Below are 25,402 nucleotides of genomic sequence, written 5' to 3'. Positions count from 1 at the left end.
GTGATGGACCAGTGACCTCTAGCACCTCTGCGACACCCTTGAATGTTTGCTTGTTTTCCCTCAAACAAGATGAGATTGAAAGGGGGTGTCTGTAACTGCAGCTGAGATAATGTAAAAACAAACACGGCCCATTGATATCGGGCGATGCTGCAGGAAGATGTCAGAGGGCACAATGGGGGAAAACAATCTGTGGGACAAGTGGTGGCAGGGCTGCTGGGGGACAATGGAAAGGGTTTGATCTCTTAATTAATGGAGGCTAGTCGGTGCTGCTGCAGGTATTGAATTTTAATGCAGGCGATTTTTCAATGGGATTCCTTTGGTGGCAAAACAGTGCTAAATGCTGCATTCTGATTGTCTGGAAGACAAAGAAATCTCACTTCATACTTCAAGTAAATGAACCAATAATTTCTGCTCTAGCTGGAGTGTTTTTTCTTTCCCCATAGCCCTATAATCTGATTAACTTTAGATATGTTTTTTTTTTTGTTATTGTTTTTCTGTTTATTTATTCGTTTTGGTTTTTTAGAAGACTTAATGTGGAATAACTCAAATACTGAGTAATACTGAGGTTGGGCACCCTAAACATAGCAGTACTGTTCTGTTAAGAGTCATACAGTGACAGAGTGTGTGACTTGGTAGAAGGAAAATATGGCCTTATTTCTTTATTTGAGCATGAGGCCAGCTTACAACAATCCCTTTAATCAAGCTCATAATCCTTTAGTAAAGACATCATGGTGCCATTAATAATGCCAGGCACTTGATATTTGTTCTGGGAATGAGGGGGACCATTGACTTCATCAGTTGTCATTAATGAAGAAAAGAAGGAATAATGTACTAGTTTATTTATCCTGCCACAAAATAAAACATTTTAGGGAATTTCAGCCTATGGTTGTTTGTGATTGTATTTGTTATTATTAAAAAGGCCCTTTCTTAATATTATCTCTATAACTTTTTGGTATTTTTTAATAGAGGCTCTTTACTCATAACATATGAATCAAACCTATTGTCCATGTAAGCAGCAGCCCTGTTAATCAGGGACTCCACTCCTCTTCATACATACTGGAATCACGAGACTCTGCTTTCTTGTAAAACCTTGAGTTTTGTCCGCTCTCTCTTTTTGCCATTTGTGCGACTGTTATCACAAATACTACGCGCGCGCGCACACACACACACGCGCGCGCGCGCACACACGTGCAGCTGACCTAGATGAAGGCCTAATCCAGCTAGTTGTAATTCTTTAGGCATCGAGTCGAGCAGGACCGTGAATAGAAACCCACCACGTGTTGAATAAGCAGAAAAAAGGGGGCTTTCTAGTTAGAAATACAGAGTGTGAGGATCACTAACAACTGCGCTTTGGTAGATTCCTCGCTTTAACTATCGCATTATGCGCTCAGACGTGCAGTGTTTCTGAGCTACGTGATCAATCACGACGTGTCGGTGATAATAGTGAATGATGACACCCACGACAGACCGTCTCTGATATGGTGCGCGCAGCATTGATTGCGCATAACCGACAAATGCGCACTTTTTATGCGCCAAAGGCTTCTGTCACTTTTCTTTGAAAGCACTTTCCCCCCACAGTGACAAAAAGAAACTGTTTGATGCGCCTGTTAAATAAACGGTTATTACATTCACCGTTAACCAAAGGTTTTAATAGTTTTTTAAAAAAAAAGGAAATATACATTAATAATTCTATCTTAATATCATTATCATTAGTATGATAAACATTTTTATGTTAAATATTTATTTTTTCCCGCTTTCTCACTCAACAGATAATAAATAATAATTCAGGCAGACACACGCCTCTGAAAAAAGAAAAGAAATAAAAAACGTTTAAGTCAGTTTAAAACTTTTTCAAGCACTGGCACTGAGTTATATCTGTTGGGTCCCCAAACTGTGTCCGCCTGTGTCATTCAGCCCATGACTGTTAACACTGTATCCTCAACCGTCCCGAGTGAATCCCATTTAAAATGTCTCCTGCTCGGCTAGGCTGCAAATCACCCTGTTTACAATCTCACACCAACACTCACATCAATTAACTGGCCATTGATTTTTCCGCCCGGGACATTACAATATTGCAGACCCCTTTTTCCTCTCCTAGCAATTTCAAGTTTCCTGCATATAATTGCACGGGCTTTTTAACTGCACGCGCACATACACATTTTCCCCTACTAATGATAATTTGCTCTTTGATTTTTTTTAGTCACAGCTTTAATTTCGATCTGGTCCCCAGGTTTGTGGACAGTTTACGCATCAATTGATACTCCCTCCCCCCAAAAAAGAAGAAGAAGAAGAAGAAGAAAAGAATGTTCCATTTGAAAATTATGTGTGCTGTTTAATTATTCGACCTAACGCATTGATAAAGCAGATCACTAAGGCCATCAGAGGTATTTGATTTTCCCTCTGCTCTTTCCTTTTTTCATGAATAAGTAAATAGTAAGGCTAGTCGAAACTAAAAGATATCTGACACAAGAGAGGACCAGATCCATCTAGCCTGCAGCTGCTCTTTAAATATTCAGTGAAAAATAATGGCATCCGAGGCATCACCTATAGTAACATTATTATCTTCATTTCTCAAAATCAGCCTGACTGAAAGCTTCGTTTATCTTTTTCAGGTAATAAATCTACTCGACTCAGCGCTCACAAGAAGCTCCTGTGGGATCTCTTGCCCTCTTAAGCATCCCAAGTGAATGCGCACTCCTGTTAATGCACTATTTATAATAATAATAATAATAATAATAATAATAATAATAATAATAATAATAATAATAATAATAATAATAATGTAACTTCTGTAATCCACAGGCTCGATTAAGACATCGTTTTATTTGCTTTGCCGTTATCAGCTGAAATATATTGGCTAATAAAAACATTTACCATTATGATAAAATAAAACATATCAACAGGCCAAACATTTAACTTTTGATAAGGACATTATGCAGTAATTCATGCCGATTTTACAACATAAACAACCCAGTGGATGGTGAATATATAAAGAAAAGTTTAGGGTTTTTTTTTTCCAAATGCATGATGTGAAATATAGATTAGTCCGCGTGACATGGATATGAGGCAAGCATTCGTTAAAAAAGTGTTTGGGGAAGAATTTAAAAGCTTAATTTATCCCCATTCAGATGAACAGACTTCTGTCTCTCCGCTCTTTACCACTGATCATCCCGGCGCGCACAAACCGTTTGGCTCTGCTGTGCTCAATCAGAGAGAAAGAGAGAGAGCGGGAGCGAGGGAGAGGGAGGTGGAGGTGAATGGTAACGTGACTGAATAGCCCGATGACCAATCAGATCCTCGATGGGCCGGGCTCCACATTTGTCCCACTGCCGCACGGGCCCTCAAAGTTTGTTTATTCGCGGAACGCAGTGTGTGATGAAAACGTGTTAGTAAGTAACCCCTCTTTTTGCTAATAATAATCAAATCAAAGTGATTGGGACGTCGGATCTCACTCTGGACTTTTGGGAACGCGTAACGGTGCCATTTACGCACGGAACATGCTGGCGAGACGTTGCGTTTTACCGCACCGGGAGCTTCGCTTCAAACTCTTCAGAAAGTAGGTGTCGGTGTGCACACAACAAGAGCTGTATTACAGCGATCTTTACGCAAGAGTGGAGAACGGACTACCGAGTTGTAGTGAAATTAAAGTTGGTTGGAGATCGTGAAGGTTTGAGTTGCGAGCGTCCCGTCAATCCACATCAACAGGGGAAAAGGAAAAAAGAAAGAAAATAAACTGTGATGACTGCAAAAGACTGAAAGATACTGTCGCGGGCATGGACTCGAGACGCTGACATTCCCCTGTAGTAGTCAAGATAAGCCTTGACTTGGCTAACAGAAGGGGTTAAACCGTATCTAAAGGGAGTTTGGAAAACCCAGCCTTTCTTCCTCATACGGATCAACTCATTGGGTGGGAGCTGAGAGAGAGACAAGAGTCCCCAGCAAATCAGGAGCTAATTGATTAAAGAGACTTCATTTGAATAGGAGGGGGGCTGGCAAGGTGCCAATCGCCTTTCAAAGAAGCCCCCGTATGATTAATCGCAGAGCATTATTGATAATCATAACGGGGCACATGCGCGGTGGATGTTCTCGATTTACGTAATTTTTTAGAAGGTTTTGTAGTCATTTTTTTATTCTTTGCCTGCTGATGTGCCAGCCAGCATGTCGCGGAGGAAGCAAGCGAAGCCTCAACACTTCCAATCCGACCCTCATCTGCCTTTATCGGAGCACAATGGTGAGTCCAAGTAACCCAACGCTCCTTTTATGCAATCACCGTGAATTTTTCTTTCTTTTAAGCGATGTTTTTATTGTGTCCGCGGTCAACTCTCACTGTTAAGGAAGACTTTGAATTGGAGTTTATGCTGTTAGTTTTTTGTTGATTTCTTTACAAATTCAAGTGACTTCTTGATGAAAGTATGGTCGACTTTTAACAAAAGTTGATGCACCGATTTTCCACGAATTTCCCATTATTCAAGTACCAAGAACAATTTGGGGTAACTTGACATTTCTGCGCTGATTATTTTATTATCAGAGGTTAAAACTCAGTTCTAGGCGGTTAATAAGTGAAATATGAGAACACAGATATGGTGCGTTTTCTTTGGGTTTGAGCTCGGTGTGACTTAAAAGTTTCAAAAGTTTTTAATCTTAACTTTAGCGCGTTTTAAATAAATAAATAATCGCTCCGCTCGCACTCAGGCTTCCCTGCGTTCAGCGGTCGGCGTCTTGCCTCGACATCGACCACCCTGTCGCCCCTGTCGGGACTCCCAACTTTTCTTTGGTCCCGGACCGACAAATACCGTATTCCGTGTGCTTCAACTTTGCGCTGCAAACTCGTACAGATATCTCCTTCTTTTATGAAAATATATCAACAGTCTACGCCATGGCTTGTTACTCTTTTTTTAAGTAAGATGAAAGGAGGACAGAGTGCGCCGGAGAACGTTAATGAACAAACATCTTTCCCAGTTCCTCCTGTGACGGTCTCTTTAGTTTACCCGTCTTTAGGCAATTTTTTTTCTTATAAAAAAGAAGAAGAAGAAGAAAACAAATATTTGGGAAACTGAAGTTTTGTCTCGGCCATTCTGTCTCCACAAATACACAACCGATTCGTCCAAAAGATAGTTTCATGTCGATATAGATAAACCGATTTCCTAATTTTAACTTGCGGACTTGTAGCCAATGCGACCATCTTACACCTTTGAAAAAACTGCAGTAAGAATGCTTTGTTAGAAATGTGGTGCCTAAAATGTGAAATGAGTTTGTACAAAGTGGCTTTCAGGACTTTGCATGAGCTCTCAGAGTTTCAGAGGCCAACATAAGCCAGTAAAGTTATAATTAATTGCAAGCTGCTTTGTTTTTGTAGAAAAGGGGAATACTCGAGCCAAACAAGACACTAATAAAACTGCGTTTCAGATCACTGTAGAATAGTTATAAATAAAGCTTTCATTTCGCTACAGGACGTTGCAGCGTGTATTTTTGTTGACCGACTTTTCAGTCATGCGTTCATTAGGAGGAAAAAAATATCCATTAATATTTTAAGTAATTTCATAAATGTTCATAAATGGAAAGAAGCCCCGACTTTGTTATTCGGCGCAGTGTGATCGAATTTTGCCGCACAAAATTTATACTTTCTGCAATTTAAAAATAAATACATCTTTTGATTTAAATTTTTAGAAAAATGGCCTACAGATTTCATGCGAGGAAATAAAAAAATCTGTGCAGCACACTGTGTTTAGCACAACCTGAAAAGCATGTGCATTTCAAATAAATATTTAAAATAAATATTCCTTTCGGGAGAAAGTCACGCATTGAAACGCTGTTTCACGTGATTTTAGGAACTTGATGATTAATGCAAAACCTTGTCTATCCCTGAGTGCTGTTTCTTTCCCCTAAATTTCCTTTAAATCTAATAAAGGGGAGTGAGGGAAAGTCACTTGTTTCAACAACCCATCTGCAGAATGCAAAAATTCCTAATTATGTCTAGGCCATATGCTAAAATAGTTGCAAGTGTCTTGTGTATGTAATTATAAGAGTATGACCATGTTGTCTTTAAGTTTGGGATTATTTAGCTGAAGCAGTGCTCATTATAAATGAGTTGTGTGTCTTTCTAGAGTGTTCTGGTAGCAGAAAGGGAAACAGAAAGTCATTGTATTTGTAGCTGAATATCAGTGATGCTCAGGGCTGTAGTTACTGGGAGGTCGGAGTGAGAGCCACAGAGGGTGGGATGTTGAGCTGTTTTAACCTTTGCCAGCGTCCCTCTGTTTGGAGGTGATCAGAGTTCAGGGCTCACTGTGTTCCTCTCTGCCTTGCCATTGACCCTGCTGATGAGAGCTGCAGGCGGCCCAGCAAGGCCTCAGCTTTTTTATTTAAGAGTGTGTTTGACTGTGGGGCCTTATCAATGTTGTGACCATCCCCTTATGCCCTATCAGAGTGGCCCCCCTAGAGGAGAGATTGGCAGGGCAGCCCCCTTTTGCGCTGTTTCTCCCTGCAAACACAGAGTGCCTCGCTTGTCATTTTGCCATTGTTTATGTGGTGTGAGTTTAGGTGTAGCCTGAAGGACTTGCTTTGCCTTTTTCCCTCCCCTTAAGCTTTAACCATGTCACCGGGGCAGAGCTTCTGAGATTTGAATCTTGTCCTGGACCACGGCAGCTTTAGTGGAACCCCATCTAGTGTTCAGTGGGATGAGTCCTGAGGGCTGGAGAAGATGTGAGCAGAAACCCTCCTGAAGTTACAAGTGTCAAGACGCTCACAGAGGCCCCCTGCGAAAAAATAATGTAGGATCTCTCAAAGCTCTCCAACTTTTTTGACTAATCCTTACTTTCTTGTCTCTCATATTCAGATTTTTGGTCAATCTCTTTGAGGCTCCGTCCTCTTGCTGTCTGCCTTAATGCCCTTTAGCTCTGCTCACTACTTACATTGTGCTATTGATAGACATTCTATCGAAGTTTACAGTCTTTCTTCATACCAGCTTGACTTTATCTTAATTGTAATTTGAAGTTAATCCTTGCTATTTTAGGAATTAAGCCTAATGCTAGCATCTGCGCTGTTTGCTCCTAGTCTTATGTGGACAGTGGATTTGTAGTGATGCATTAATTCAGTTTTGATCCTTTTTCGGTCATCAAGTAAAGACATATTTTGGCAGTGTAAAAAGTCATATGCAGTTGGTGGTGAAATGATTCTTACACTGTACAGCCGTAAAGGCATTTTTACCATTGGCTTTCCTTAAACTTGTGATAGAGTTCGGAAGACGACAATGTCCCTTGCTGCATTGCAATTTGATGACGAGTCTTAGCAGTTCCTTAGTTAGAGTATAGAAATGTACATTTTGGGGGAAAGCTCATCTGTCTTTGCTGTCTTTTTTAGTGTAATTTTATATTCTAGCGATAGTTGTATTTTATCCATGCATTTGTTTTATTGTGGCATTTGTTTGATAAGTTTAAATAATTTGAAAGTGCACAATTTTTGAAAATGCACTGTACAGAAAATAATGTTTTAGTATTTGTTAGGATTTATTCAATTAAAGAAACACACTTATTATGTTTGTGAGTTAAATAGTGAATTAATTAAATTCCACTGTAGAGCTTTTTCTCTGCTGTGTGTAGATTTGCACACACAGACACACACACAGTGAAAACTCAGGTATTTTATTTTTTATGAATAACTCTGCATCTTCCAAAAGTCAGGCAAAAGTTTTTGTTTTTTCTATATTCTTCTATTTTCATCCTGCTCATTTTCATATGATTTGATTTTCTTCACACTAATTTGTGTACAGTGAACCTTGAGAAAAGAGAAAAGGTGTTTATTTAATCCTCACATTTCTCACACTATGAATCAAACACATTTTTTCAAAATTAACGCTTGGGGTGTAGGTAGACGGGTGGGTGGAATTGGGGGGGGGGGGGGGGGGGGATTTAACATGAAAAGTTATCATTAAAGTTGAGTCTTCCCTGTTTGCATGGTTTGGTGGTGTGAGGGCCGGGGTTTACTGTCATGGCAACTTTGCGTTATCTGATGTCTCTGAGCGGAGAAACATTGAGGGAGATAATCCCTGAATTAAACAGGATCTGCTTTGAGTCGACTGAGATGAGCAGGGCCAGGCTGTGCCGACGATCCCCGCCGCTCCCATGCTGTGTGAACAATGGGAAGGCATCCTGTCTCTCTGTGGGGCAGGGCTGCACTTCTCTGGGTTTCATTTGCAAATGAATTCTTGGCCCTGATGAAAGTGTTGAGGGGCCAGAGGCACAATGAAAGGGATTCATAGAGAAATGCAATTTGTAAATCAACTTGTATGCTAAATAGCGAGATTTTAGTGTGACAAAGAGGGAAATGAATAAGGAAAGTCTGGAGCACAGCAGTGGCTCTGGGGGCAGGGTGTCGTCTTGCCTTTTCATTCCCTGACTCGTCCTGTTTATTAAAATGGAAAATTTCAAAACCTATTTCAGTGCGCATTTGGAATGTGGTCGTTACTTTAGAATTTTTGTCTAAGTAACAAGAGAAGTTTCTGTTATGCTTGTTCTATGAACTGGTGTGTCTGCCTTCTTAGTTTTGGCAAGTTTGTGATGCATGCGTTCTCATATGCCACACTGCTCTTTAGCGTTGACCAAGTATTTATTTATTTATTTAATCCCTTTCAGGCATTTTTTTTTCCTTAAATGAATTCACCGATAACTGTCCTTTCTTGGATTTAACTTTTGGGTTTATTGGACAATACTTAAACAAAAGTCTTAAGAATAATAAATATTTTTATTCTTGTAATAGATGGCAGATTTGTTTCATGTTTTTTGGTTATCAACTGAGTAACTGTTTACCTTAAACTTCTTTCTTGAATTTCTTCCTCTTTGTTTTTGCTTTCTTGTGTATATGCAGTAGATGTGGTGCCACAGGCTCTGTTGTTCTTGTCTCACTGTGATTGCAGGCTGAGTGGATACAAATTAGTTTAGTGACATAGATAACCTGTCCAAGATGCCTGTAGTTGGCTGAAAATGAGCAAAGTTGACAGCAAATTGAAAGTCTAATAAGTCCTTCAAATGCTTGATTTGCACCGAGTGGACAAGTAGACTTTGAAGGGCATGGAATATAGGAAATCAATGCTTTTCTATGAAATTTCATTAAGACCCAATGATCCTGACTTCACTCTATTCTATATTTTGATGGATTATCTAGAGAAAATGATTACCTTTGGTTGGCCTGATGAAACCCAGATGTACATCTTCAAAGATCACTTTTAACCAATATTTGAGTAGTTCCCATTGATTTTGTATCCCCTCTTATCATGTTTCAGAGGCCACTACATTGAATAAGGTCTTTCCTCATTTCTGCCAGCTTACTGTTGCCTTTTAATCTTTTTTCGTGAACACATCAGAAGGATAGGTGTTAAAACTGATTAACTTAAGATTAACAACAATTGAATTCAAGAAGATAAATCTGCTTCTTCAGCTGCAAAACATTTCTAATCGCTAATCCTCTGTTTCCTCTTTTTCAGGGGACACAGAACTTTGCTCCGAGGACCCCCCCTGCAAGGAGTCAGACGCCCATGTCTGTAGCAGATGTTGTGCTGAGTTCTTTGAACTATCAGATCTTGAGGAACACCAGAAGAATTGCACTAAGAATCAGTTAGTTCTGATAGTGAATGAAAATCCTGCCTCCCCTGTCGGAACTTTCTCGCCTGGGTCTCCTCCTCATAATCCCGATGACCAGATGAATGACACAGCTAATAACACTGATCAAACAGAGGGCAGTGACCTTTTGGAGCCTAACACTCTTGAAAAAGACGAATCCATGGACGTGGACGTTTCCGGAATGAGCAGTGGTCACGAAGAGGACGGCAGTCATACAGAGAGCGGAAGCCCCATTAATACAGTCAGCAGCCATGCTGATAGAGGCACCTCTGGCCCCGCAGTAGGTACTTCAGCTATCTCTGCCTCACTACCTCAGCTCAGTAACCTAACTGAACTGGGGAACTTCTCCATGATCAACAGCAATGTCATAATTGAAAATCTGCAGAGCACCAAAGTGGCTGTGGCCCAATTCTCCCAAGAAGCCCGTTCGACTGGAGGACCAAGGGTGCCAGCACTAATGGAGCAGCTCTTAGCCCTGCAACAGCAACAGATCCACCAGCTTCAGCTTATTGAACAGATTCGCCATCAGATACTGCTACTAGCCTCCCAATCACCAGAAATACAGGTACCTCCAACTTCTGCTCCCGGCACAATGGGGCCAGCTGCCAGCCCCCTGACCACACTCAGCTCACATCTCTCTCAACAGCTGGCGGCAGCCGCAGGCCTAGCACAGAACCTGGCCAGCCAGTCGGCCAGTATTAGCAGCATAAAGCAGCTGGCTGCAGCAGCACAGCTACCTCAGTCCAACCCAAGCAGCAGTGAGACATCTCAGAGCATTACCACACTGGGGCCATCAACAATCAATCCCCAATCCTCTGACAAAAGGCCCACTCATATGAGTAGCCTTCATTCTCAACTAAGCAGCTCCTCACTAGCAAAGTCATCGACGCCAGCATTTGGAATAGGTAGCTTGTTAAGCTCGGCCGTGAATCCCCTTCTACCTCAACCCCCACCTGGAAATCCCATGTTCTCCAGTTCTCTGTCCAGTGTTGGCACCACTGTAGAGGACCTCAACTCTTTAGCAGCTTTGGCCCAGCAGAGAAAAGACAAGCCGCCAAATGTCAGTTCATTTGAGCATAAGAGCAGCTCTGATGATGCTTTCTTCAAACATAAGTGCAGGTTTTGTGGCAAGGTGTTTGGGAGCGACAGTGCCTTGCAAATTCACCTGCGCTCACATACTGGTGAGAGACCCTACAAGTGTAATATCTGTGGCAACCGGTTCTCCACTCGTGGTAACCTGAAGGTGCATTTTCAGCGTCATAAAGAAAAATACCCTCATATCCAGATGAACCCTTACCCTGTTCCTGAGCATTTAGACAACATACCAACAAGCACTGGCATTCCATACGGCATGTCTATACCACCTGAGAAACCTGTGACCAGCTGGCTTGACAGTAAACCAGTTTTGCCTACTCTGACATCATCAGTCGGCATGCTGCTACCACCAACCATGCCAAGCCTGCCACATTTCATCAAAAAGGAAGATCATTCAATAGCCATAACTAGTCCTTCTGTTACTGCAAAGAGTGACTCAGGTGCCACTGAGCCTTCAGCTAAAAGTAATGATGGTGTATCTGAAGAGGGTGAAGGTGCAACACTGCCTACCTCAAATGGAAAAACTGACGAAGGCAGCAAGACTTTGGGTCTCATGACAAATGTGAGTTGTGCATCAGAAAGCATTGCAGAGTATACAACTTCTACCAGCCCACCCATGATGACCAACCCACTCATGCCCCTTATGTCTGATCAGTTCAAGGCTAAGTTCCCTTTTGTAGGCATTCTGGATCCTCTCCAGGGATCGGAGACATCCAAGTTACAACAACTTGTGGAGAACATTGATAGAAAGGTGAAAGACCCAAATGAATGTGTCATTTGCCACCGGGTGCTGAGCTGCCAAAGTGCACTGAAAATGCACTATCGCACTCACACTGGGGAACGGCCCTTCAAGTGTAAAATCTGTGGCAGGGCATTTACCACCAAGGGAAATCTTAAAACCCACTACAGTGTTCATAGGGCCATGCCTCCTCTTAGAGTTCAACACTCCTGTCCCATTTGTCAGAAGAAGTTCACGAATGCTGTCGTTCTACAGCAACATATCCGTATGCATATGGGTGGGCAGATCCCCAACACCCCTCTGCCAGAGAGTTATCCAGAGTCCATGGCTTCTGATACTGGCTCATTTGAAGAGAGAAACTTTGATGATCTTGACAACTTTTCTGATGACAACACTGAAGGAATGGAAGAGGGTCCAGACAGCAGTGTGCCAGATACACCCAGATCTGCTGATGCTTCCCATGACAGTCTATGTAACTCCCCAGCTCCCCCTGAAATGGCTACCCAGGAAGGGCAAGAGAGGAATGGCCAAGAATATAATAATGAAATGCAGGAACATAATGTGATCCAGATGAAGGCTATTGCAAATGGCTTAATTGAAGGTGACTGTCTCACCAATGACTCCTCATCTCTGGGAGGTGATGTTGAAAGCCAAAGCGTCGGGAGTCCAGCGGTGTCAGAATCTACCTCCTCCATGCAGGCGCCATCACCCACTAGCATGCAGCCACAACCACACAAATCCCCGAGCCTCGAAGAAAGGCACCAAAGGGCCTTATCTTCAGACCCCACCAGTATAAGCCTCTTGCACTCACATCCCTCCAACCTTGGAGCCCTGGACCTGACATCTGTCAGTTCACCAAAAGACCCTTTGGGCATGATTTTCCCCTTCCGTGAGCGTAGCACCATCAAGAATACATCCTGTGACATCTGTGGGAAGACCTTTGCTTGTCAGAGTGCCTTGGACATTCACTATCGAAGCCATACCAAAGAAAGACCATTTATTTGCACGGCATGTAACAGGGGTTTCTCCACCAAGGGCAATCTCAAGCAGCATATGCTAACACATCAAATGCGAGACTTGCCCTCACAGCTATTTGAGCCATCAAATACCAGCCTGTCCTCCAGCCCAACTCCTTCTCTTCTATCTGTCGGTTCTCTAAGCAAACCAGAAGTCAATGGTTTCCTTCATAACCTTCATCCGGAAAACAAGGAGGTACCCCCTGGCTTGGTCACCTCATCTGCCTCAACATCCCCAGTGCTTTCCACTGCTCCACCACGCAGGACTCCCAAGCAACACTTCTGCCATACCTGCGCAAAGTGTTTCTCCTCCGCCAGTGCTCTGCAGATCCATGAGAGAACCCACACAGGGGAGAAACCCTTTGCCTGCAGCATCTGCGGCCGAGCTTTTACCACCAAAGGAAACCTCAAGGTAAATGTCGAAACACCCAGCAAACTATTTGCCTCCTAAAAGTATGTGCGTGAGAATGTTCATGAAAAACGAGTCTCAGGGTTACTATTTAATTTTATATGGCATGTCAGTGCATTAGGCATCAAGATGTGGTAATGTGGTATAATTAATGAAAGGAACTGCTCTTAGAGAAAAAAAAATGGAAAAGCTGAATCATGCATGTAATATAATTATTGGAGAGAAATTCCAGCATGTGATCAGCTAAGAATGATCCAGTGCACACAATTAATTATCAGGTATAATCACTGTGAGTAAGTCAGTCTGTATTTTTCCATAACGGATTCTGTAAAAAATGTCACAGGCTTAAATCATCAAGAAAAAGATCTGCTTAGTGATCTTTAGGATTTTGGGGGATTATGTGGCCTTAATTTACAATTATGTTAGTTATTTTTGAATGTCTCAATCTCCAATTCCTAGTGGAGAAATAAGGGCATATGTTTTTTTCTTGTTTGTTTGGGGTTTTTTTTATTTCTAAAAGATTTAAGAATCAAGCTCAGGCTGTTGGATGATACTAGACTTACAGCGATATCTCACAGTTTTTTTAAAAAAAGGCTCATTAACTTTGTGTAAACTATTGTATATGAGCCACATTAAAATACAATTATTTTGGAGCAGTGTTTCAAAAATGTCCAAGCAGAATGTTGTCTTGTTCTTAGAAAGGGTATGGGCAGAGGTGAAATGTCACATGTAATACTGGCTGGGGCAATGAAACTGGACAGTGCAATTTTTGCTTCAGCCGTGCGGTCCCCTTGTGAGATGAGCAAATTAAAGTTCAGATTAAACAGCATGTATCAGTCTTGCCAAAAGATGTTTACACAGTGTTTGTACTTCTCATAGCATAGGCAGCTAACTGATCTGCTGCACTCAGGGTGTGAAGCTATTTTAATTCACACTCAAGCATTATTATTATTTTTTCCATTGCATCATCTCATGTGCAGCTCTTGTGGCCAAGTTTGTAAACATCACTAGTTTTCATCCCGCTCATTGCTCTGTCTCTCACCTCCTCTCTTTTGTTCTTCTCCCTCTCCGTCTGTGTAGGTTCACATGGGCACCCACATGTGGAACAGCGCTCCTGCCAGACGTGGCCGCAGGCTCTCCGTAGATGGCCCGATGGCCTTCCTTGGCACCAACCCAGTCAAGTTTCCCGAGATCTTCCAGAAGGACATGGCATCAAGGGCAAGCAACGGAGACCCGACCAGTTTCTGGAATCAGTATGCTGCGGCCTTCTCCAATGGTCTCGCAATGAAGACAAATGAAATCTCTGTCATCCAGAACGGAGGCATCCCACCCATGTCAGGTGGTGTCGGAAATGGGGGCAGCTCTCCCATAGGTGGCCTGACAGGCAGCCTTGATAAGCTACACAACACGGAGCCCAATGCTGCTCTGGCTGGTCTGGAGAAAATGGCCAACACAGAGAATGGGGCCCACTTCCGGTTCACACGCTTCATGGAGGACAATAAAGAAATTGCCACCAATTAGTATATGTCCTCAACTGGGCACAGACACATAAAGATGCCTAAAGGCATACTGTACACATATGTAGACACAGACAGAGGAAGAGAACAAGACAGGGATAAAATCAGCTGAACTGCTTTGCTCGCCATTGAATCTTTACGAACATGAGTGTGAAGACAAGTTGCTTTTTTTGTACAATGTACATGTTATAGTTTTAAGGAGCTTATTTATTAGTGATTATAACCTTGCTTGAAACCAAGTGGAAGCATTAACAATTAGGTTTTGTTTATTTTAAAGCCACAATGGGTGCTTTAAAAATGTGCTTTTGAAACTTAGAATATCTGGTTAGATAACCTTACCTTGGCATTAAGTTATTTTCTGTCTGTAGTAGCTATAATTGAACTGTCTATGTTCATGTGATGCATTAGCCCTGTAATAAGCGAACAGACTTGCTGTAAATAATGTACACTGATCTTCTGTAGATGGTCTAACATCTGTGTGTTCATGAATCCCCCCCACCCCGCCTCATCAAGACAAAACAATGAAATTCAGGCAAGGGACTAAATGATGTTGTAGTTCCTTTCTTTCCGATTATTATTTACCTTTATCTTATTTAATGAAGACAAAACATTGAAGTTTGCTACATTTCAAGGGTTTATTTAGTGTTAATTTGTTTTCTCGTTACAGTCTCTGTATTGTACTTTCTACTTTTTTTGTTTACTTCCATTTTTTTTCTTCTATCTTCTGTTGCTCATATTTTATTGTTGTTGAGAGCAAGACGGTTACAAATAGAGGAACATTCAGTCTGGCCTGTTTCCTGGATTTTGGAACTGAGACAGCTAATCAAATTGGAAGGATCACTTTTAGTATCTGAGCTGGATTTCCACATTGCTGCTATGTCCCAGCATCCTCACTGACATCAAGTGCAAAGTTATGTGTTGAAGCTTCTGTAAATATGTTCAGATGTGGAAATACAAGCTCCCTTGCAAGAAAATGTACATAAAGCTCTCACAAGAAGTCCATCACGGCCAGGGGACAAAATGATAGTGTTTTTATAAGTATAAATATATATCGGGTTTGACAACCTTCGGACTGTTACATGCACTTTCTTGGAAAGTTGGAAGATCTTTATGGGTCCAGTTTCTCTACACTTTAATACCTACTAACAACTAAGATACTGTAATTCTTTACTCTAATAATCAAATACATCAGTTTTCCAAAAGAAACATTGTGTGTTTGTGTGCTTTTATTTCCTCATTTTAAAAATACCGTCTCTTTACATTTACTAACAACTATACATAAGAAAAAAAGCAGAAATAAAAAATAAATTAAATAAGCAACTTTTGTTTCTTTTAAAGAATTTGTGTTCACGTGCAGCCTCCACACTTCCGTGCACAAACTACAGAAACGGAGGCTTGGGTGCTGATGGTGTGAGTTTTCCTGCTCTTTAATTTAAAATGAACACTGTTTGAACATCGTAGTTTCTATAGCTAGTTCTCCAGATCTCCAATTAATGACTGTTCCACAGAATCGGATAAATTCAAAGCGTATCCGTGGAAAGGAAAAGGCCCCCTTCTGCAATTTATTTACAAAGGGTTTAAAAGAAAGAAAGAAAGAAAGAAAGAAAGAAAGAAAGAAAGAAAGAAAGAAAGAAGCGCGTCGCAGCGGGTAAAAGGATGGTGTGTCCGGAGCAGATAGTTAAGCAGGAGGTGTCCGATGCGCAGTTGGCGTTATTTTTCTTCTTCGTCGTCTTCAGTTGAAAATAGAACTTGTATTAAGAAAGCGACGAGCTAGTTAGTGCTTTCCAAAGAAGGTTGTCAAGACGATCGCTCGGTTATCCGGATACAGTTGACGACTTTAAAGGCGTTTGCGTTGCATTTTTTATTCAAAGTGAAAAATGTTCCCCTTTTGTATTTCAACAGCTGCATTTAATTTAACACATCGTTGCACATCCTGCAATGCAGGATCTGTTAATTTCTGTCCAGCATCCTCGGCGCGCTCCCCTCCTCTTTACAAAGCCGAAATCCCCAATATTTACGTTTTAGATTTCGAGACGTTGAAGCTAAATGATCCTTACCCACAGTGCCTGTTTTCTTTTTAACAGTCACATCTGTTCCCCTGAGCTCTGTTTGTGCAGTAAATCGGCTTCCTGAGAGATTCCTTCAAAGAACAAAAAGAAAAATAAAACATTCCCACATTCTTGCTTAATTATGACAAATTCTTCGTTTGCATGTACTATTTTAAATATGGTGTATTTCTACTTAGGAAAATTATTATTATCATTATTATTATTATTACATTCTAAATGATAATCTAATTGATTTCATAAAAAAAATAATTTCCAAATGATAACATTAATAATACTAAACTATGTGCTGCAAAATTAAATCATACAATTATAAATATTTGAATAATAAAATAATGGAAACACAATAAATAAATAAATAAAGGCCTGATGAGTCATTTGGCTTATTTTTCATGCAGACTGCTCACAGCTGGGGAGCACAAATATACAGGAGTAAATACATGTTTTATCTCTGTGTGAGTCATCCCACCACTAAGCATGGACTGTGCTCTTGGTTCCCAGCTCCTTGCTTAAGTATCGATTGAGCTGTGCAGTATTACAGAAACACTTGAATCTCAGGTGGCAGGAATGAGTACAATTGATCTCTTCCACTGTGGCTCCCAGCAGTGGCTTTTTGCTCCACAACACACCGCACCACAGGGAGAGCCAGGCGAACACACTGAAACACAATCGCTAAAGACTAAGATGGGCTGTCCCAGTCTGCCCTGCTCACTGTCACAATTTACTGTGAGTCTAGTCAACTGCTCTGCCGCTACATTGAGACTTTGCTTTCAGGCTACTGAGAACATATACACAATATTATGCTGTAAACACATATTCTACAGGTAGACACAAAGTCATGTACACACACATTTGGGTTTATTTTACATCTAATGTTTGTTTTTGTTTTTATTTTAGTTTCATGGTTATTTTTCTTTTTCCTTATTCAAGCTAAATGGCTTGATGACTTTTTGCTGCAGAGTCTGGCAAGGATGGGAACCATCAGGAAAGAAACATTACTCTCTTTAGCTGTAAGCCACTCCTGTCCACTTACTGTACACTTGAAAGTTCATTATAGGGTTGGCTTAAGTAAAGGCTGTGTGCACAGCTGTCACACTGCAAAAATAAACTCACTTGTTTTCTGGTTGTGTCAGAAATCTTTTCATGCACACTTGTGTATATTTAACACAGTTGTCATTATGGAAATTATATTTTTACCTGGAAAACATCTTTATTTCATAATACATAAATGTGGATAAAACAGGAAAACATGAAGAGAAAAGAATGACCTCCATGGCTGATGGCAAGTTTTTGTGCATCATCTGATGTATGCGTTCATTGTAAAATGAGAGGTCAGAAAAAATATATATTTTTGACTCTTAATTTGTGGTTGGACTGAAATCTGTTTAATAGCTGTTGTTTCTCTTTCCTGTACCCTCAACCGCCCTTCAGTGTGTAGGTCAGGCTAAGTTGAAGCTGCACATAGGCGATCTTAGGAAGCTGGAGTCCCCACCCGCCCACACCCACTTCCGCTTTGTGCTGTCAGCCCTGCTGAGTCGATACAAACCGTAGCCTGGGGCCCAGCCTGGACTCCCCACTGAGGTTCTGGCCTACGTGAGATCAAAGACCCACTGAGAACAATAGTAAGGCAGCCGCGGTTCACTCTCCCCGGATGCACCTCCACACCTGTCCATGCTGTCACTCAGGTGACTGACCTGCTCAGAGGCCTACTGTCTATAACAACATACCCCTATGTTCACCTACAAATATTGATGTAGAAATAAAAAAAAAGCAAATCTAAATCATTAATAAGTAATACGCCACTGACTGTTTAATGTGCTTCTGTTTGTCTCCCTAATTTCCCAAAAGGGTGTTTTTTCTGTTTCCTGGTATGTTTGTAAATGTCTAATTTGTGTTGTCATTTCCCTCAAGCCATTCCAGGCTGTTTTTATCTTCCTGTGGTTCTCATCATACTTCCTGTGGAAAGTGGAGGCTGTCTGCAGCATGTGCACAGCTGTTTGGAACACCTCCATATTGAAGGTACAAACATGGAGCACAACTTTTTAGCTCTGGGTTTTCCATTCTGCCACTGCTTTTTTACACTGCCACTGCTAGCGAAGCAATCAAGATGTTTAAGTAGAAACTTTAATCCGCTGAAAGGCAGCTCTTTTACTTCTGCCCATGTGTAAGTTCTACTCAGGGCTCATGAGGCTTTGGAGTTTTTCTTTGCATGGTTTATTTTTATAGTGCAGAAATCTGGAGACTTTCCAAATGTCAAGGTCATTTATCTTGCAGTTCATCCGCTCCTTGCCTTTTGTGTTGTGAGAAAGAGAGGCACAGGCCCATATTGCATTTCATGACCTATTGTGTCAAAGGAGCGCCCAGACAAACAGGTGGGAGCTCTTCGTGGACCAGCCTCGCCAAATTTGAGGCTCCCTGGCCCTTTCTTTAATAAGACACTCATGCTTGCAGAACGGCCTCAGTACTCCGTTTCCCTCTTCGTCAGATGGGAACCTTCACGGATGCTAATGAACATACAGTAAGGGTTTGTCTCACGCTCAGTGAGCCTGCTATCTGCGTCTCCCAGTTTATCATCACCACTAAAATTGCAAGGCCATTTTACTGGGCTTTTACTACAGGGGAGACATTTAGGGTATTGTGATGCTAATTCCTTAAAATGTGATGTCTAGGTTTGTTCTTTGAGGTCAGGGTAGGTTTATGAGACAGGGTCTTTTGACGAAGTACAAGTACCTTTTTTGTTATCACAGAAAAACCTGCAGTCACGGGTTGTCCTCCCTGCCCCTAAAGGCAAATTTAATTTCATGTACATTTCCATTTTAAGATGAATCACATGTTCGCTTATTTTGTACAGTAGAATAGAGACAGATCGTCTTTCTTTGGGTTTAAAGAACAGCTTTGAGATTAAGTAGGCTGATTGTGGCCCTTTCACCATCAGAATTACGGCTGGTAACCCAAGCCAGGTCTGTCTGCTCTGGGGCTTAAACACACACACAGTAGGGGACACTCTCTGTTAATGTCATCTCAGAGATTCAGTTTCCTCATCACAGTCTTACCTCAAGTCACACAACCTCTGACACATATTCTTATTTTTTTCTCACAGTGTGAAAGCATGCTAGTAAGACGGATATTCTACAAGTTATCGATACTGAGAAGTTGTCAGGATGGGATGTCAGAGAGACTAGGAAGAAGCCCTTCAGCCGCCTGTCAGGTGTGTTTGATTCCATAGGTGCAGTGGAGAGATGTCTTGAGTTTATTGAATTTGTCATTTTTGGCCTGGGAGTGAAAAGGGCACCTGTGTGCTGCCGTAAGCCCCCACGCCTGGGCCACCACCTGCATCACAGATGACAGCTGATGTGCAGGGACAACCCTGAAGCAGTTTTTTTTTTTAAAGCACTCCATCACTCACTGTGTACATTATTCATCAGCTGAAAAGCTGATAGGATATTTACTTTGTCAATTTTCTCATAAAAGGCTCATTGGGCACAAAAAAGTCACCCAGGGTTACAACAGGAAAGTCAAAACTATTTCGGAGTCAGTTTCAGTGTGCTGCCAGTCTCAAATTCAAGACTTTTTGAGTTGTAAATACTGACCACCCACACCAATGCTAGATCAAAGCAAAGGGCTGCAACAGTGGCTGAATATTAGCGACATTACTCAAGTGTGTGATAGGTTCTGTTACTCAATTGCTGGCCATGGGAAAATGAGAAAGTCTGATAGAGATTTTGCTCCATTTTACTGTCATTAAGGGGATCTGGGACTGCTATATAGTGTATCTACTGGGCCAGGAACTGTAAAATGTGTAATCTAACGAAAGATAAGAAATGCATTAGGTCATGGCAATTCCCACAATGTTCTGTTTGATATGGAGATGTGTGTGTGCGGGAGGGTGGGTAACTCAACTGCACCATTAGACTTAGTTTGACTCCCACTGGGTCTTGCGGTGCTAAAAATGAATCACTCATCAGGTTAAAGCATCCGCTAAATGGAATATGCTATGATTATGGGATTTCAAGCACACAGAAATGTTTGTGTGAGTGTTTTTTATAGCCTGCCCCCCGTGTGGATCTCTTTGCATACACGGCGTCCTCATGCTCAGTTAACTCTCTGCCACCTGTGATTAATAAGAAATATCCCAGATCCAGCAGGTTAATGTTTAATCAATCAACTGAGAGAGAAGCCTCTAAATGGCCTAGTTTATTTTTAACCACTGCATCACATTAACAGCACCAAGGTCTTGCACAGCCAAAACTCATTATTTCTTTGGTTTCAGCTAATGTTTATCAATCTGTGGTGGAAATATTTTACACCAGCCTTACATGCTTCTTGTCAGAGCTGGGAAAAGGGAGAGAGGTTTCAGTTATCAGGAAGAGTGTTTTGAAATTAAAGGACAGAATGCAGCGATTTTAAAGGCAAAAATGTCACAGGACAGAGTGTAATTGTACACTGAGAGATGATGTAAAATTCCAGCTCACATTTTTTATAGTGATAGTAGATACATTATGAATCATTCACTCCATTCTAGGATGATTCTGCAATATTTGTTACACTGTGTGTTTACTGTTCACTGCGAGCTGCTACTGTGTTACTTGGCTGAAGCACCTGCGCTAGAAATCAACACCCCAGTCAGCAATAATGCTCTCTGAGGCTTGGCCAGTTTACTAAATAATCGATCCAAATAAAAGCAGCAGATAAAATTGACTGACCCTCATATACTTAATTATTGCAGCTATTTGACCAAATAGCATTTTTCAGGATGCTGTGTGTCACAGGCCATCAATATTCCTTTAATCGCCGTTAGTTATTGCCCTACTTTGTTACTGCTGTAGATGGCCAGTCTCCAGTGGTCAGTTTGGCCCAGGGCAGCAAGGGAATGAGATGCTAAATGGTTGCGCAAACAATTTGATTATGCTGTTTAATTCCCGTCATATAGATCTGCCGGGCCTGCTGATGCACTCATTTCTGTGAGGCTGTGTGGCAGAGTGCTGACCTGCCTGCTCACACCACCTGGCCTGAAAAAGCAGGTTTTTCCTCTACGGCCTCAGGATCAATAGTGCATGCTCTGTGGGTATGGACCGGTGTCTTGCAGGCTTCACCTCTTGACATGTTGGCTTTCAGCTCTTGTATGAAAGGGCGGTGCTCAACAGCCAGTCTAAGAGGTGGAACGTAGAAACTTCTAGCCTGTTTGCATTTGTGTCCTCAGCCCTCATCTAGCTAAACTAAGGTGCTGTAATACAAGGAGAGTTGAGGGTTAAGTCTCCCCCATTGAAACAGACCACCTCACCCAAGTGAAAAATGAGAAATGAGCAGGGCAAGCTCTCAGACCCAGTTGCCCAGTTCCCAAAATTAACATTTCAATTCAAAACCAATAATAACGCATTGTGTCTGGCATGAATGAGAGCTGTTGCAAAGGGAAGGCGATACCTCCTGTTCCTGTGTCAATGAAAAAGCTCCTTCATCTTCTGCTAAAGGGCCCACACAGTCTGAGGTCAGCCAGTCAGTCTTGGTTACACTGCACAGGCATGCCTGGGAGGACGGCTCGAGCTTCCCGGTGCCTTTACAAAAGCCAGGAACTGCAAACACACACACACACATCCACACTGACACAGAAACACTCATGTCATGCTCTGCATGAAGTTGATGGCTCTTAAGCTTTGCCAAGGACTACTTAGCACATTGAAAGGAAAGTACACTTTGTGTTCTTTGAAATGAGTTGTAGTAGGTAACTGCAATATCAGATGACCAGTTCAGCATTGGCAGCATATTATGATTTGAAACATAATAGTTGTATCTGGATAAATAATCTTTACATGTGCTTTCCACTTGTACTCTATTTGTCTGTTACTGCTGTATTCATACAGTTGTGACACCTTATCTGCAAGATATTCAGTAAAAACACCCACAAACACATTATATCTCGGGTGCTCATACTGTACGTCTCTGTTCATGTTAAACTGTCTGATATGCTCATTGACAGGAGATTCCAGGCACTCAGAAAGGGCCACAAATGAACACACTGTGTCGGGGGGTTTAGGCTTTGGCTCGTTTTGGCTTTTGAAAACTGGTTTGGGAGCCAGGCTCTATGACTCTGCCAAGAAGGTGTCAGAGCAGACCTCTGCTACACGCTCCCCTCCATCAGAGAGCAGATTACTCTTCTGGGAGGTGAGGCAGAGGGGCACAGGGCAATTCCAAGAGAGGCCCACTGTTGTTCCTACTGAGAATGAAGGAGCAGAAGAACCTAAATGCTACCTGTCTGGTCCGAGTGATGCAGCTGTTGTGGTCTGCAGACAGGTGAGATTTCTGGGTGGGTTGGATTGATGTTTCACTTTTCTCTTGTAGCATTCTCTCTGCTTTCATCTAAATATATTTGTTAGGAACAGGATAATCAGTAAACCTTCAAAAATCAAAGAGGAAGACAATGCAGCATTATGAATAATATACCCAAATCTGCAGACTTTAGGAAAATGGGCAAAAATTTCTGTGTTTCACAGTACCTAGTAATTAACTGTATTACAGCAGCCAAAATGAATGTTAAAGTCGGCTGTATATCAAAGAAACAAAGCCGTCTAATTTTTTCTTTTTAAAATAAGCACAGCCAAATCAGTAAACAAATGAAAGTTCTCAAAAAAACACGAATATATATAAGGTAATATGTTAATATTTAGTTAGGGAGTTGAGCTTCAAAAGAGCTAGTAAACAAATTTGTTACCTTTGGACCGTGGAGGCTAGGCATTTCTAATGATTTCTATTTTTCTTGCAGGTTAAGCTAAGCAGATTCTGGCTGAAGTTTTAATGCTTTCATGAATTCTCTAAATCTTTCCTTTTAGGAGTTTGGCATAGTTTACATTTTAAACATGATTTTACACCAACAGAGTTAAATGTTTAAAACATCATATTCTGCAAAGGCCAAACCGTCAATTATAGTGATTTTTATGTTGAATAAATTTTCCCTTATTAGTTAATTCACTTTTTAAATTGAATTTACAATTTTTTGTTATTTTTTTCACACCATAATCATACCAGAGAAAGTCCACCCTTGACAGACATATAATGAATATTTTGCTCAGCCTTCCTCGGTTATTAACTTAAAATATAGAGGGGGGGGGGGGGGGGGGGCATATAGCCATTCCGTTGTTGTTCTAAACGTGTATGAAAGTGTAGAGCAAACATAAAAACAAACTTCCATTATTGAACATTTCTGTTAAATGGCCAAGAAAGCGTCTTTTGGCAGGCAGCGATGACATCAGTGCCCCCAGTGAAGGGGCCAGCTCCACTAATAAGGCACTGTTGGGATTGCTGCCCGCTTAGGTTGTCAATGAGTCTGTCTTGATCTGAGGATTAGGCCAGTCGTTCCAATTACAGCCTGGTGCCTTGAGGTTTGTCAGGCATTGACACAGACGCCTGTCGATGGCTCGGCGCATATTCCAGGACCCCGCTGAGTGACAGGCGCCAGTGTGCCAAGAGACTATGATGCTCAGTAGGTGTGTGCATACGTATATTGTGTGCATGTGTGTCTGCGCTTGCTAATTTGTCTCATACCTCTCAGCTGTAAGTGAAGTCACTGTTCTGTATGATTGTAGAGCAGTATGTTAGTGCATAGTGTCTTATTTCCACATTGAGGATACCAACACTTTCTGACAGTTATCTTTCTTATATATAAGAACACTAACGTAAGACTGCTAATGTATCTGTTAGCTGTCACATGAACTGTCAGCTACTTGCCTGTTACAAAGAGTGTTAATAATTTAATACAACAGATAACACACTCTTATTACTTATCCTAAGAAATACTCCATATTAACCAGTCAGGCAGCTCAGAGTAGCTAATTTCTTAAGAACAAAAGATAACCTTCACCTTCAGATTAACTGTTACCTTCTGTCTGTGATGCATTGGGATTATTTTGTGATCAAATAACTCTTTTAATGTTGTTGTTGTTGTTTTTGGAGGTGATGGTGTTTCCTTAAACCTGCCTCATCTGTATTCAATTAGGTCTAATATTTGACATCAGAATTTATAACAGATGTGAATGAAAGAAAACCACTATGAAAGAAAATCAGCACAATAACAAAAAAGGGGAAGTGGCTAGACAGTTACCCAAGAAAACAAGAATATTGTTATCTGTCTATGATGGAACTCGGTCAGTGTGACTGCTAAAAATCTGTACAAATGCCAAACCGCATGATGAGACTGATGGTAAACCCTGATTCTTACTTTGTTTTACTCTCTGCATTGGCAATATGGTGTCATATCTAAATTTGACTACTCATCTTAAGAAATGTGGATAATGTACAACTATCAAACAACAGAGAGAAATAGATATAAATATATATTTTCTTTTTGGTTTCTTTTACTAACATTGCATGGAGCGAAACAGGGAAACAGGTAAGGTAGTCTCTCTGACTACAGACATGGATGTATATGACTATATACACAAGCTAGACGCAGCCATCTTGATGTCCAAAATTGCTTTGTTTTGTCAGCTAACTTGGTTAGCAAGCCGTTCTCATCTATTGCATTGTATTGGTGGAACACAGACATGGAGAGCTAACCTGTAATTCGTGTTAAGTAACATAGAAAAAATAGATTTTCATTAATTAAAACTGGATTGCAAAATCCTGGGGGCTGTTAGTCTAATTAATGAAAAACGTTAGATTTTTAAAAAAGCAATCTAGCTGGAACCTACCTGCTAGCTATAGTAGCCACCTCAATTGCAATGCATTACTTTAAGTCTTAAGCCATTTTAATCAGACCACTTCTTACTGTTTTAAAAGTGAAATTAGCTAAAGAGACAAATTTCTGCTATAAACTTTGTCATTTTAACATTTGGAGTCTTGATTTTAGCGACTGCCTCAAGTGGACATTTGGGAAACTGCAGTTTTTGGTGCAAATACATTGACAGTATTTTTCAGCTTTAGAGGTTGCCACTTCATGCTGGTGTCTTTCTTTGCTCC

General features: G+C 41.2%; 1 protein-coding gene across 2 annotated transcripts; it reads left to right on the top strand.

Annotated features, from left to right (window-relative positions):
* Nucleotides 1–3,344: 3,344 nt before the first annotated feature.
* Nucleotides 3,345–16,030, top strand: sall1a (spalt-like transcription factor 1a). 2 transcript variants are annotated; one of them, XM_086262450.1, is made up of 3 exons: nucleotides 3,345–4,231; nucleotides 9,476–12,873; nucleotides 13,951–16,030. In XM_086262450.1, exons 1-3 carry the CDS (start codon nucleotides 4,159–4,161, stop codon nucleotides 14,389–14,391), a joined length of 3,912 nt encoding a protein of 1,303 aa, XP_086118576.1. In that variant the 5' UTR covers nucleotides 3,345–4,158; the 3' UTR covers nucleotides 14,392–16,030. The 2 variants fall into 2 exon arrangements, with proteins under 2 accessions (XP_086118576.1, XP_086118651.1); XM_086262525.1 differs by lacking the exon at nucleotides 3,345–4,231 and adding an exon at nucleotides 6,520–6,767 and having other exon boundaries at nucleotides 13,951–16,029.
* The last annotated feature ends 9,372 nt before the right edge of the window (nucleotides 16,031–25,402 follow it).

This window comes from Aulonocara sp. 'chitande type north' Nkhata Bay, linkage group LG1 (genome assembly GCF_057382095.1).
Source record: "Aulonocara sp. 'chitande type north' Nkhata Bay isolate Kocher_YH1m ecotype deep benthic linkage group LG1, A_spYH_male_GT1.1, whole genome shotgun sequence".
NCBI lineage: Eukaryota > Metazoa > Chordata > Actinopteri > Cichliformes > Cichlidae > Aulonocara > Aulonocara sp. 'chitande type north' Nkhata Bay.
Note: the sequence above shows the minus strand (reverse complement) of the source record. Positions and strands in the feature narration are given on the sequence as shown.

Bases quoted from the DNA above. Each gene is read 5' to 3' on its own strand.
- sall1a (XM_086262450.1), top strand. From the start codon at position 4,159: ATGTCGCGGAGGAAGCAAGCGAAGCCTCAACACTTCCAATCCGACCCT. The intron at 4,232-9,475 runs GTGAGTCCAAGT...CCTCTTTTTCAG, and splicing joins GCCTTTATCGGAGCACAATG to GGGACACAGAACTTTGCTCC. The intron at 12,874-13,950 runs GTAAATGTCGAA...CCGTCTGTGTAG, and splicing joins CCACCAAAGGAAACCTCAAG to GTTCACATGGGCACCCACAT.